Source organism: Ornithorhynchus anatinus, chromosome 12, assembly GCF_004115215.2.
Source record: "Ornithorhynchus anatinus isolate Pmale09 chromosome 12, mOrnAna1.pri.v4, whole genome shotgun sequence".
In the NCBI taxonomy this organism is placed as follows: domain Eukaryota; kingdom Metazoa; phylum Chordata; class Mammalia; order Monotremata; family Ornithorhynchidae; genus Ornithorhynchus; species Ornithorhynchus anatinus.
In genome coordinates this window covers 20,353,611-20,368,427 of record NC_041739.1, presented here as the reverse complement: position 1 = coordinate 20,368,427, position 14,817 = coordinate 20,353,611, and the positions used below count along the sequence as shown (strand labels likewise).

At 47.5% G+C, this 14,817-nt stretch overlaps 1 protein-coding gene across 2 annotated transcripts in view; it reads left to right on the top strand.

The window, feature by feature from the left end:
• The window catches only part of FHDC1 (FH2 domain containing 1), a 43,438-nt gene extending 33,161 nt beyond the window's left edge, over positions 1 to 10,277 (top strand). For both annotated transcript variants that reach the window (XM_029076976.2, XM_029076977.2), the window contains exons 11-12: positions 3,693 to 3,857; positions 6,017 to 10,277. In XM_029076976.2, coding sequence (XP_028932809.1) covers positions 3,693 to 3,857; positions 6,017 to 8,122 — 2,271 coding nt within the window. In that variant the 3' untranslated portion in view covers positions 8,123 to 10,277. The remainder of the gene's footprint in view (positions 1 to 3,692; positions 3,858 to 6,016) is intronic.
• The last annotated feature ends 4,540 nt before the right edge of the window (positions 10,278 to 14,817 follow it).

Below are 14,817 nucleotides of genomic sequence, written 5' to 3'. Positions count from 1 at the left end.
CCCAGATAAGAGTCTCAAACATCGTTGCTAATTTACATGACATCACTGCTTTGTATTTAACTTGCACGTGTCGGATTATTATGCTTATGTCTGGCAGTTTTCTTTGCACTGGGCGGTTTCCTTTTAAGCCATAGTTGTTGGGATTTATAGCTCTCTGCCAAAAACATTGGCTGGAGGCTGAAATTCTGCATCGAGTTTGTAACCTAGGTGTGATCATGTTTGTTTCTTCTGGTTGTTTTAAGACCCAAAGTGAAATTTTTGGAGTATCTCATAATGGAATCAGTAAAATCTTGCAGCCTTCACGTCAACACGCGAATACAATAGGCCAACAGGGTGTGTCCAAGAAGTTGATCAGCATAACATAAACAAAAGAGTAGTCAAGTGGACATGTTTGTGTCAGCTCATCATGACTCATTAATTACACTGGATGACATACTCCTTTTATCTCTCTTGTTAAAAACAAAAGTGGCACCTTTTCATAACTCTTAGCTTTCAATAAAATTCATACGCTGCTTCAAGTGCTTTTGGAAAATGAGTCTAAATGTCAGAAATGTATCTGTGTGCCAGAGATCATATTGGCACTGAGAGTCAGTCAGTCAGTAGCAGTATGGGGAACGCTTTATTGTGAGCTCGGTACGAGGTGCTGAGAGGACAGACAGATGTGATAGCTTTATAAAATAGCTTGCTAACAGTCAGGACTACACCAAGGAAGAGATCAATTTGGCCAGACAGCGGACTGAATTTCCATTAGGCTTGGTACAGGGCTGTCAATTGCCACTGCAGTTGATGCTTTGGGGGAAAAGACTCCATCAGTTCTGTTGGATGTGTGAGAAGAAGAATGAAGGTGGTTCCATACCTAGTTAGCCATCCTCTACCCTAAGGCAAGATCAGTTTAAAACCTGACCCCCTCCTTAGATCATCTGGATTTAAACCCAAAGTATAACCATCAATATGTTCAGACAGGGTACATTTTTAGCTTATCTGAATCAGTAAATATTGGCCCTGATGTTTTTTTGTCAGTTCTTGATAGGTTGGGGTAATAGAGACCAACTTGACAGTTAATATACCAGTTGACATCAACTGAAACTAGAGCCTCAAAAAAACTTTAAGCATATTTCACCTCCCTCCCCTCCCTAAAATGTAGTTTCTCTACTTTGAGAACCACAAGAAATGAAGCTTGCTAGGACAGGTGCCAACTATAAACAAGGGCTTTTCTCATACTATTCAATCCTTCATTTGCACTCTTTCTCAATTTTTTTTTTTTTTGGTGCAAGTTCTGGAATTGATGCTGCTGGGTTTTTTGTCTGTTTCTGGCTTGCCTTCGTCAAATCATTACCAGGAACTGGAGTACAGATATACAAGGTGGAGTTAGCTCTCCATGTATATTCTTGTCAAGAACACTATTTTTCTCTATTTTTGGCACTATTCCATTTTTTCTTTTGCAAGAATAACATGCCGAGATTTATCCTCTCATTAATTCTCTTCTCCCCATAAAGGTACAGTTTGCGCGTGCGCACACATACACCCACACACCACTCCTCGCCTCTCCCTTCCCCCCCGCAACATTAATGCCCTGGGCTGCTAATTCAGTAGGTTGCTTCTTCCAGGGTTCTGGTTTACAACGTCGTTTTTACTTTTTGTTTTCCCATCTCCATTTATATTCTTAAAGGACAGCTGATTTGGACAGTGCAACCAAAAAGAATCCGTACTAGTCACATAAATAAATACAAAAATGTTGGTCGTTGCAGCTTTCTGTGCATGTTCAGATACCAGTTCATCTCTGATACTTAAACTTCCATTCCTCTACTCCCCTACCCACCCAACCCTCTCCCATAGAACATTTTAAAATGTGAAAGAAGTCCTCTTAACATTTCCAAGGAAGTTCTCTGTTGCCCTGTAATGTTTGAACCATTCCAACCCCAAGAAAAAGCAGCACTTAAAGGTATTAAGAGTAGGAATGGCTGAAGGATGGATGCCTTGAATGGTCCAGGACTTTGTTAATCAGGGGACTGAGGGAAATTAGGAAAGTATAAGAACCTGAAAGAGGATGAATTAATTGGTAAGGGGCACAAGCCAAAATTGGGATCAGGCTATAGTCCTTTCACAAATTCAGTAGGGAAATTAAAACTGATTTTGTTGCAGATACTTGTAATTGAATTAAACTGTCGCTCAATCAACTTTGCAGGCGTAACTGGATCCTTTTTCAGAAACTCTTACTTTTGATTTGGTAGGCAGTTGGGCTGAAATAAGCCCTAAGTGAAGGTTGAAGATAAAAACTGTAAAGAGGATCACTTCCCTTAAGCCTGGGTAGTTCTTTTTTGTTCACCTTCTGGGGTTGAAATCTTATACCAGTTTTGTTCCTTTGAGTCCACACTCAGAAACGTATCCTGTTTACCTGGGCTCCTAGTTGAGTTGAATTATTTTTCTGTCCTTTTCCAAGTTTATGAGGTGGCACCAAGCCTGTAATATTTAGTGCCTTAAATTTCAGCCCTGGGGAATAATTACCCTGAGTCCTGGGTGGATCTACACTGGTGTTGCCATTCTGGGACCCAGAGAATTTCGGGCGCCCAAGCTCCAGCCATCCGTATCCTCTAGATTCAGTCTGACCCAATCCCACCCCTTATGGATTTGGGAGTCAATCAACCACTGAGTTAGTCAGTGAATCATATTTATGAGCGCTTACTGTGTGCAGAGCCCTGTACTAAGCACTTGGGAGAGTACTTAGTATAAGTAATATATATAAGAATATACTTAAATACTTTCCGTGGGGTCTTCAAGGAAGTTCACTGGTTCTTTCTCCATTTCTGTCTGCTCTGATGTTTGAACCATTCCAACCCCAAGAAAAAGCAGCACTTAAAGGTATTAAGAGTAGAAATGGCTGAAGGACGGATGCCTTGAATGGTCCAGGCCTTTGTTAATCAGGGGACTCGGGGAAATCAGGAAAAAATAAGAACCTGAAAGATGATGAATTAATTGGTAAGGGGCACAGGCCAAAATTGGGGTCAGTCTATAGTGTAGCAACTATATATGAGAACGTTAACAATGAACAGAAATATTCCCTGCCCACAATGAGTCTAGAGATGAGCTTACAGTCTAGGGTTGACATCCAGCCGCCAGAGAGGCCCCAGAAGTACTTCTGTCAACTTGAGGTATCTGGAGCGTCAACTCTGTAGTCTCCTGACTCTGGACAGGTCCCAGTTAAGAGGATGGGGTATTTCAGCATCCTCCCGTTTCTTCTGTTGCTAAGGGCCCTGGGGGAGTGGAAAGGATAAGCCAAAGCCATGACTGTCTTTGGATGAAGCCTAGTGCCTCTAGTGTTTACTAGTGTTTTTCAGTGGCAATTTAATGGAAGGCAACATAGATATTATCCTGTATATTTCCACTTTGCCCTTGGTGGCAATTTGGCAGCCCTTACTATATCTCTTTAGACTCTATTTTTCCTCCTGCCTGTAATTAATTTTAGTGTCTGTCTCCCCTCCTGAGATTGTAGTAAACTACAGTGAGCAGGAAGGGATCATGTCTACCAATTCCATTGTACTCTGCCAGTGTATTATTAGGACCGTGCTCTGCACCCAGTAGGTGCTCAATAAATACTATTCAGTGACTGATTAATTAGCTGTTGGATATCTCACTTAAGCAGCATCTTATCTGCTGGTATTGACCAAAAGTGTGCCCCTTTGTTTTTGCTGCAGTTTGCTTTAAAAAAACTGAAAGAGCTGGAGCAGTGGAAGCAAGTGTTGCAGGAGGAGGCTCATACCCTGATAGATTTTTTCTGTGAAGACAAAGAAACCATGAAACTCGATGAGTGTTTCCAGATATTTCGGGATTTCTGTACCAAATTCAATAAAGCCGTTAAGGTAAGGAAGACTGAATAAATTATGTGAAATGAAGTGAACCCTCCCTCTCTCCCTCCCTCCTTATAGACGGACTTCCATATGTTGATATCGATCCTCTGGCTCAGGCTGTGGGAAGTTTTGGCATTTCCGCCGCCATAGGAATGATTGTTTTAGTTGGCACTGGAGGCCAGGGAATCCAGGCAACCAGGTCTTGGCCTGCCAGTGTCCAGCAGGGAAGGGTCTGTTCCAGACCAGCCCATTCACATCCTTACAGGCCACCAAACATTCTGCTGCTTTTATTGCTTTGTTGAGCATCACTTTAACAAAAACCCTTAATGCATTCCTAGCTCTCAGAAAACACTTTTTAGTGAAAGCAAAAGTCCTTTTTAGAAGCCTGTCTCAGGGGCCTTGGTTGCCAGCTCCTGATAAATATGGAAACTCTCTGCCAAAGAGCACCTTCCCAACACAAGCTGAAGACTAGGCTGTTATGGGAAGCCAGCTAGCCACACAGCTTCTTTTCATCCCAAGTGCCAATTGTTTCTACTTCCACGAATCTCCTTCTCACTTCTGCGGCAGAACTGTGAGGCATCCAACAGCAGGAAAGGTCAGAAAGGTCCTGGTTGACTCTCCACCAGGAGCGGGAGAGACAAATAAGCATTACATTTGGACTGTCTTCAAGTCCTCAGGACTGTTATTGCCAGGGACAAACCCTGCCCTAGAGGTGAAGAAACCCTGGGAGCTGGAGTTCTATGCCACACTGGCATGCACAGAAGCCCACTCGTGAGGCCGAGCCAAGTCTGGTCTACAGTAGTCCTTTGGTGGACCAGAAGCCAAGGAAGTAGGGATGGTCTGAGACTCTGCACACAGTAAGCACTCAATAAATACGATTGAATGATTTTTTTTTTCCCTAGTCCAGTTGAAATGCTTGCTTCGTGTAGCTCATCTCCTTCTGGACTGATCTTACTGGAGACCTAGGATTCCCTCCCTATAGTTCAGCCCAGAAAGGGGGCCCAACCCTTAATCATGTTTACATTCCCCATCCAAGCAGTGAGCTCAGGCTTGGGGAAGCACAGGGGCAATGGTCTTTTCAAAGGCTCTGCTTCTCTGCTGGATTCCTAACAGCCTTTTCTTTTTAATGAGGCCACCTGTGTGGTTCATCTGCAGCGGGATGGCCCTCGTGCAGCTGTTTGTGGGAGCAGTGAAGTTGGCCCCACCCCTGCCACATCTGGGCCCAGAGTAAGGCACAAAAGAAAGTGGGGGAGGGAAGGAGCCCTGCAGGAGGACTGAGGGAGTAGATGGGGGAGAGGAAGAGGCAGGGTTGTCCAGTGGTGGTGGCTGTGGGGCCAGATTCCGAAGGAAAAGAGAGAAATTCCAGCCATAGTCAAGGTTCATAGTCAAGGTTATTTTAAGGAACAAAGAAACTGATGTTACAGCTTCCTTGGGTTATAAGGTTCCTGAGTTTATATGTCAGACCACTCTAACAAAACATTCAAAGAACTGAGCAGACCCCTCCCCCTTTCCCCCTAAGAGTGTTTTGGGTGCGGCTGGGAGATTGTTAGGGCAGTGGGGAGGGTAAAGTGAGGGTGGAGGAAGAGCACTTTTCCCTTCATAACACCTTTGCTGGCCCTGCAGATTTTGTCATTTGCTAGGACAGCCATTTGCACCTGTAAACATCTTTGAGCATTCACCCCCAGGCACGTTGATAGTAGACACCAGGTGTTCCAGATCTAAAGAGTTGCCCTGTTCCCAGAATGGACACTTCCACACCTTCCAATGGGGCTCCAAGTGAATATTAGAAGTGGATTTATTTGGGGGAATGGAGCCTATGCCTGAATCGCAAGCCACCTGCTGAGTGAAGTCTTGCTCGAAGTTGGCTGGCACTCGGGAGTTGGCTCATGGGAACCAGGAACCATGTCAGCGAGTCTGTCACCACGCTTACTCTCCCTTTCCTTCTGCTTGCCAGCACCACGAGAGCCTGCATGGGAAAAGCTTTGTATCGTCGGGATGGAGGGAAGAGGGCGAGCAGGGAAAGAAGTGACAGCAGTGGCCTCAAAAGTTATTAAACGTGCCTTGCGCCCTGCCCAGGCTGCAGTCAGAAGACATTTAAAGGTGGTTAGATGTGCCCCTGTAGTGTTTGACCCCTTCAGTGATGTCTCTGCCCCTCTCTTTCTTCCCCGCAGGACAACAGGGAACGCGAGGTACAAGAACTCCGCCAGCTGCAGAAACTGAAGGAGGTGGAGGGGAAGCGGCGGTCCTGGGCTGCTGGCGAGCTCGGCGGGTTCGGCAGGAGCAGCAGTGAGAACGACGTGGAGTTGCTGACAAAGAAAGGCCTGGAAGACTTCCTCCCCTTCCTGCAGCAGAGGCCCCTCAGCCCCTCCTCCCGGGTCCCCGCCAACTCCCGGCGCTCCCGGCTGTCCCTGGGAACGTCGGCGGACCGGGAGCTGCTGACTTTCCTGGAGACCTCCACGGGCGAGGAGCCCAACAAATTCAACAGCCTCCCTCGGGCCAGCGCCCGCCAAGCCTGGCCAGCGGAGACCTGGATGGAGGCCCAGGAGACCAGGGATCTCAATTCGAACCACGTGCACTTAGACCCAGCCCCGGGACCTGGGGGCAGCAGTGGGAACTCCCCTCCGCTGCAGCCCAGCCTCCTCCAGGACCTGGACGAGCCCCGCTCGACCAGCGCTAGACTCTACCAGGCCCAGAACAGGGCCAATGCTAATCACCCGCAGAGGATGGGTGGTCCTGGAGGCAGTGCCCCTGCTTCGGCCCCTGCCCGCTGCCCCCTGGCCGTGGAAATCGAGGAGCGAGAACTGGTGGGAAGCCTGATCCGATTCGATCTCCAAGGGCCCAGGGGTTCGGGAGAGCAGTCCGGGGTCACCATGGAGGACTTCAGCCCCATGGAATTGGAGTCGCTGGAGGCCGACATAAGCCTGCAGTCTTTCAGCGCTGCCGACGACAGCTCTGGGCCCTACAGCCCCTGCTCTCGGGATACAGCTGACTGGAAAGGGAGCGGTCTGGATCAGCGCGGGGTGGGAGCTGGCATGTCACTCCCGACTAGTACCACCCCCGCATCCTTGGACACAAGTGACTCAGAGAGTAAAGAACCCGGGCCTGTGTTTTACATATCAGATACCACTGACTGCTCGCTGACCCTAGACTGCTCGGAAGGAAACGACGTGAAGACTGCGGACAGAGAGACGGAGGATGAGGCAGCTGGTGGCCCTGTCCTGCCTGGGTCCGGTGACCCGGAGGGGGAGAAAGGGAGCGGACTGGTCTCCGACCCCAACTGCAGCTCTGTGGGAGAGGGGCCCGCTTTGTTCAGCGGGAGGGACGAGCCCAACTCCAAGCGGGGCCCGACTGGAGGGTGCAGGGCCGCCAAAGGCCGAGACCTTGTAGCACCGAAGAGAAACTCTGTGAAAGATCAGCCCGCAAGTGCCCCGAAGCCAGGGACCGCTCCCCGGGGCCAAGGCTCAGTCGCCAAGTCCATCAGGACCCTCAACTCCTCTGAGAACGAGAGCATGCGAAAGGTCGTGCCCATCTCCAAGGCCAGCCGAGGGTCCGGTGGCTGGAAGCGGCCCGAGGGGCCGGGCCGGGGAGCCCCCCGAGAAGGCCCCTCGAGTGGTCCGGATGCCCGGCTGGCCCGGCGCAGTTCCGTGAGGGGCACCGCGGATACTTCGCCCAGGAGGCCGGTGGGGTCCATGGTGGTGGCCATCGAAGAGCAGAGGTGGCTGAGGGGAGGCCCGGCCTCTGGAGCCACCCGCCCAGGGAGGGAGCCGCCACAGCGCAGGAGCTCGCTCAAGAAACCCAGCGCGAAACCCGTCAGGAACCTCCCCAAACCGAAGCTCGAGGAGACCAAGATCTGCCGTTCCAACTCCCGGGAGCCGGAGGGGCCCGAGGAAGCGGCCCCCAGCCCCCCGGTGGCCAGCGCCCCCCGCGTCCCTCCCCCTACGCCAAGCTTTGCCCGGAACACCGTCGCCTCTTCCTCCAGGCGCTTGAAATCGGATTTGCCTCCTGCTTCCAAGCCGCCGAGCCTGATGCGGGCAGCGTCTCAGCGGCAGCTTAAGGTCAAGACAGGGCCCGAGGACCCCGGCTCAAAGGAGAGTGGTGTCCTGCGGCGAGCCAGCAGCGCCAGAGCTGCCAGGCGGGGCCCGGAGCCCAGCGAGAGCCCCGGACCAAGAGGGGAGGGTCCTGGGAGGGCCAGAGGTCCACCGGAGAAGCCCTCTCATAAACTAAAAGAGGGAAGTAGGACCACCCTGGGGAAAATCTTGAACCCGCTGTGGAAATGATGGCTCAGCCCCTCTTCCACAATCCCTGCTTCCCTGGGCACCTGGAATGTGAACCCATTTTGTGGGGATGGGGAAATGATACCATTTCACCAAACCCAGCACGTTGGTGCCACCTGTCTTGAAAGGTACATCTTCTGAGGAACGAGGCTGTTGGGTTCTGGTCTCACTCTGACTGTAAATAAAATTTTGAATGTATGTGATGCTACTGTGATGGGAGTCCAGGCCGAAGCACCCACCCAGATGGCAGAAATATGTGCGATTAAGTGCTCCTCTGTCCCAGGAAGGAAAATGTCTTGAAGAATTTTGAAAGTATAAAATAGAAAGCATTGGTGAAAACAAAAAAGAGAAAAGGTTCTGGCCAGTTTTTGTACAGTGAAGGCTTGGTTTTTTTTGGGTTTTTTTAGATACAGTATGAAAATTAACGTCTGTGTTAGTGGGTTCCTTTGTCAGCATTGAAATGCCTTCTGGGGAACAGGAAAAAAATGCCCTTCAAATGAAGATTTCTTCTTCGATTCCCTGGCTTCAAGAGTCTGGTGTGCCTCTTGCAGAGTCCATTGCTGGCAATTGGACTCAGCAGGACCTGCCAGCCTGCAAACCTTCAAGTGGGACCTGGACATTTCACGGTTGGCTTCATTTTCTCAACAAATTCCCAGCATGCTTGTGTACCGTGTGCATGTGTGTGCTGTATGCGTGTGTGTGTGTGTGTGTTTGCGCATGTGGGGAGGAAGGAGGGAAGAGCTCTGCGGGCAGAGACTTGGCTCTCACTGTTGACTCCCTCATCTTCAATGTAAAAGTGCAGGCCGTTAATGGCTGAGCGGCGGGGGGATGTGTGGACCTGGCCACCCGCCCCATGCTACCTGACAAGTAACAGTCACCGCCGGGCATGAGGCCAGCGGCCAAAGGCGGACCAGTGACGGCCTCTGGCCAACCTGTCTGGCTTCATGGAATTCAGCGGTGCCACCCTGCCTTTAACGACGCACATCATTCACACCCCAGCAGCGCGACTAGCCGCTTTCAGGTCAGCACTGGCCAGTCCTTGCCATCCAGTCTTCCCCCCACCCCCTGATATCTGCTGTAAAGTTATTTGAATGCTGCTATGGCTTGTGAAAGCTCTGGGTAGAAAAAAGCCTCCAGTTTCCCGGCCTTCCTCCTTTCTTTGTCACCAGTGTGATTATTTAGCATGGAAACACACTGTTTACACCGTGTGGTCTTTTGTACGTTGAGCTTTCGCTGTCTGGTGATGCTTTTTGAATTCTGAAAGAAGCCAAAACAAAGAAAAAATGTCTGGCCTAAGAAAATTACTTTTAAAGGGAATTTACAGAAAAGAAAAGATGGAATGAGGGTATAGAGGAGGAAGAAATGTTTTTGAGCAAGCTTTACCAAATGCCCTTTAGTTACCCAACAGAGGTAGCTAACCTAGATGGGCAACCGGGCGTATTGTTTAAACCTTTTTAAAATTGTAAGCAAAATTGCCTTTTTACTCCTTTATTAAAGAAACCTCATTTTTATATTCAGCCGGGGCAGATCTGTTTAGCCAAGTGTTGGCCGATTTACTAATAGATCCATTTGGTGGATGAATGTTTCTCTCCTTCAGGAGTATCTAACTGCCCATTGAAAATTCTCATCTTTCAGAGTGAACTTCCACAACCAGCCAAATAAGTGAACATTTTGACAAATACATAAGGCAACTGACCACTAAAGCTTCAGAGAAAGGGAAGAAAACCCGGAGCAGGCTCCAATCACACCAAAAGATATCTGGCTCTTCCCATAGGCCTGCTTCTAGCCAAACCAGAGCATCTCAAAACAAAGACCTTATTTCTAAGGCCACTCAAAAGAAAGGATCTCATTTGAGTTGTTTTAAAAATCAAATAACCCTTTGGGGCTCTCTATACTTACAAACTTATTATGAAGTGGTGTTTTATTCAGTCAGCCCTGTGTATTTCCTCTTTGTTTTCATCTGTGTAAGCAGGTGATTAATTTTATTACCTTTTATTGGTAGTAAGCTTGGAAAAAATAATTTAAATGTGTTGCAGAATGTAAATAAGTTTCTATATAAATTTGTGTAAGATGAACTGAATGTATTTAATGGGCCATTTATACATCTTTGAGTAATATGTAGTTTAATAAAGTTCCCATTTATGGGAGTCATGTTTTATCCTGGGATTTTTCTGTTGACGCAGTAGTGATCTGGGCTTTAGAGTATTCAGCCTGCTCCAGCCCAAAGGGAGGGAGGGGATGAGATCTAAAGTGGCCCTGATTTAAAAAGCAGGAAGCCAAGGAGGCAGAGATGACGTCTTTTTTTTTTTTTTTTAAAGTCCAGAACCTGAGTTTCATTAAGCGCTTGTCAAGGCCTCTCCCTGTTTGCCACGGCAAGAGTGGGATCTGGGCCAGAATTGTGGAAACACAAGTACGCATCCAAAATGACGGGAGGTCGAGGAACGCTCGGCACCTATTACCCTCTCAAATCATTCCCCGTATTCTGGCCAAGCTCTGTGTAATCTCTGTGGGGCCAGCAAGTCTGGATCTGCTACTGTGTGTCTTCATGCATTTGGGCTTAGTGCACTCTTGGGAAATCACTGCTCACCTCTCAGACTGGTTCAGGAAGGAGCCATAGAGACAGCAGCAGATGGCAAGGGTGTTGTGTTAGGCCTTCCAACACTAGCAAGAGCAGAAAAAGGGGAATGAAGTGTAATTTCATCTCCTTCCCACTCTTCATTGGTGTCAGCATCTCTAGGTTGCTTCAGGAAGGTGTTAGGAAGAGGGGAAGGAAGAGCAGGAAAGTTTAAGCAGAAGAGTTTCAGGCCTAAGAAGGAGGCAGATCCTAAAAAAGGATTAAAAAGTCCTTGGATCATCATGTGCTCTAGGAGTGCTTGTGCTGCTGTTTCCGGGAACTGGTTCAGACCCTAATTTTGCCAGCTTGATCATCTTTTTATTGCTGACAAGGCTGGCAACCAAGCCCATAATCCTGGCATTGACCGTGGCCGTTATAACCCACCCAGCAAAAACTGTCTTTTTAATAATAATAATGTTGGTATTTGCTAAGCACTTACTATGTGCCGAACACTTTTCAAAGTGCTGTCATTCCTTATATTTTTATACTTGCTTTGGGTAGTGGTATCTTCAATTCTCCATAAGGCTCTTTATTTTCAAGCAGGTTTGAATCCGGTTAATTTAATAAAGGGCATTTATTAAGTGCTTCCTATCTGCTAGGGACTGGAGCAGATCATCAGGCCCATCTTTCCCCTTCTGCACCCTCGATTTATTAAGTTATAGATCTGGTGAGCTGTTATGGGGAGCTGCTTTAAAAATACATAACCTGAAATAGGGATGTAGGTGGCTCTTACTCCTTCTGGGATCGGAACCATAAACCCACGTGACTAGAATGTTGTCATTCTCCAACTACAGTCCTTTTCACCTTTGGATCTCCATTTGCTCTTCATTACTTCTGTAAGATGAGCGATTGGACTCTGCTCCCAGGAGATGCTGGAACGGGGGCAGAGTACAAAGCACAAGAGCAATAAGAATAAAGCAGAAGTTCGTTCATATGAAAACATCCTTCAGGAAAATGCCCTGTAACTAGTGCCTTCTTTCAGTTAGAATCATTCGTGCTTTTCTTAAGGCAGGAGGAAATGAACCTCCTGTCTTTCATTTGAAACTTACAGAGCCTCAACACTGGAGTGAAACTCCTAGTTCCATGGTTTTCTGCTTCCAGATGAAAGGTGAGGTGTTCAAGTTGTTTAAACTGATTGGGTTTTCCTTTAATGACTTTTGTCTCAGAGCAGTACCAACAAGTCTCTCAGATAGAATTCACTTAGATGGTACTTACTGAATGCTTACTGTGGGCAGAGCACTCTGGTAAGTTCTTGGGAGAGTACATTACGCCTCAGGGTATCAAGACTATTCAAGGTTATTGTTCGGGAGGAAAATGGTCATAAAGTTTCACACTCATGGCATTCAGTGGAAATTCCCAAAACATGGAGCTTTCTTTTGGAGAGGGCTGGCCTTACCATTGGAGACCATAGACTATCACACCTGCTATTAGCAAGGCTGATAACTATGGACCAAAGTAATTAGTTGATCAGGCACCATCATCTTTGATTCATTCCATCGTATTTATTGAGCGCCTCCTGGGTGGAGAACACTGCACTTAGCAGTTGGGAGAGTACAATACAACAATAAACAGACACATTCACTGCCCACTGTGAGTTTATAGTCTAGAGGGGGGCATCAATGCAAATAAAGATATCTACATAGTGCTATGGGGCTGGGAGGGGGGAAGAACAAACGGAACAAGTCAGGGCGATGCGGGGGGAAGTGGGTGAAGAGAAAAGGAGAGGCTTAGTCTGGGAAGGCCTCTTGGAGGAGAAGCTTCCTCAAGAAGGCTTTGAAGCAGGGAAGAGTAATTGTCAGATTTGAGAAGGGAGGGCCAGAGGCAGGAAGTGGTCCAGGGGTCCTTGACAAGACAGGTGAGATAGAGATTGAGGCACAGTGAGAAGGTTAGCACTAGAGGAGCTAAGTGTGCAGACTGGGTTGTAGAAGGAGAGAAGTGAAGTGAGGTAGAAGGGGGCAAGGTGGTGGAGTGCTTTAAAGCCAGGGGTGAGGAGTTTTTGTTTGATGCAGAGGTGGATGGGCAGCCACAAGTTTTTTGAGGAGCGGTGGTGACCTGTCCTGACCGTTTTTGTAGAAAAATGGACTTGTTAGGTATTCCCTCAACACCCCAGTGGATCCAATGATGCTGTACTGAGCTGGGTCAACTCCAAAAGAACATAACTCTCTTGTTTTTTAATGGTATTTGTTAAGCACTTACTATGTGCCAGGCACTGTTCTAAACACTGGGGGAGATACAAGGTAATCAGGTGGACATAGTCTTTGTCCCACATGGGGCTCACAGTCTACTTCCCCATTTTACAGATGAGGTAACTGAGGCAGAGAGAAGTTAAGAAACTTGCCCAAGATCACACGGCAAACAAGTGGCAGAGCTGGTTTTAGAACCCAGGTCCTTATGACTCCTAGCTAGACTCCCGGACCATTTCTTACTCTTTACTGTAGCACAATGTAAAGGCAACCCACCAGTCTCTTCCTGAGCTGGTTTCTTAGAGGGTTACATTCTGGTTAAATGTCTGAGCAATAGCCAAACTGAGGTAATTTGTAGACCTTTTCCCCAAGGTACCCCAACTTGTGCTCCCTCAGTCAACTAAGTCTTTGACCTAAAAGTGTGGAATCCCAATCTCTGATGGCAGAGGTTTCTGGATGACTGTTACAGGAGTCAGGAAGTGACACTACCCAAAGTACATCTGCAACAGCTGATGATTTGAGAGACTGTAATTTAGTGATTGTTTAGCACTTTGCAAAAGTAAGTACTAAACAGGTCTGGCTTCCAAAGGCATGACTAAAACGACACTGACCTGCACCGTGTTTATGTGTGTGTGCGTGCGTGCTTGTGCTGTGGGTTCTGGAACCTTCTTAGGAAAAAGTCTGCTGTTTTGAGGGGTTACCCTTCCTGCCCCTCACCCAGATTTCAACTCATTAATTAATGTACATTTCTCTTGGCCATAAGCACCACGAGTCCCGTGCTACCTTAGCTTGGGCTATGTCAGCTTTGCTTGAAGTCATGGGTGGCGCTGCTCTTCTTTCATCATTGGAATCGGATAATAATAGTAATGATAACGATGGTATTTGTTAAGTGCTTACTGTGTGTCAAGCACTGCCCTAAATGCTGGAGTAGATACAAGTTAATCAGGTTGGTTATAGTCCCTACCCCACATGGGACTCACAATCATAGGAGGAGGGAGGCCAGTATCTGGCTGCCGATCATACCGATAGGGATGGAAATGGGGTCAGATTCTCAGGTGCTGATTTTGGGTCTGGTAGATGAGAAGTGTGTGAGTGGGTTTGTGCAAAATGGAAACTGAAAGATACTCCCACAGACTTCAGCCATTCTCTGTAAATAATGGAGGTTCTCAGGGTTGGGGTGGGACACAGGAATTTCCAGAACTGTTAGTGTAAAGCATTGTCAGTCACCTTATCAATCAAACAATCAATTGTATTTATTGAGTGCTTACTGTACTAAATACTTGGATGACTACAATATAACTGAGTTGGTGGCACAGTCGCTGTTCAGATCAAGCTTACAGTCTAGCTTTAGCGGCGCGAATGGGGTATTGTAGTTTCCCACAGGCACTCTGGGTAGCTCACCGCTGGGAACATCAAATTCCATTGACTTTGCACCAATCTCCATCTCTCACTGTTCTTATCTTTAAAGGATTGTTGTGTTGTGGTGAGGCGACTTGCAGTGATTTGGATTGGTGGAGCAGAGGTACAAGCTTACATTTTCATCTAAAATTGCCATTGGGAAATACCTGATAGTTTGGGAACTAGTCACTCACCCAGTTGTCCACAATGTCCCTTTTTGTTGGGCAGGAAGAAAAGAATATAGGTTCCATTCATTTCTCTATCATTGTAACATCTGACCACTGCCCACCCTCAATGTGACCTCTGAGACAACTGTAAAAATATCTAGTTGGTTTCATGGCCCAAGTGGTTTCCAGGAAGAGACTCAGGCCGACGAGGTGCTTGAAAATTTTGCAGATTCAACAAAGGTTTTATTGGAAGATATTAGCTGTCCCAAGCACTTAGTCTGTGCTCTGCTTACAGTAACTGCTCAGTTAAGACCAATGATTGGCTTCTTCTCCTCG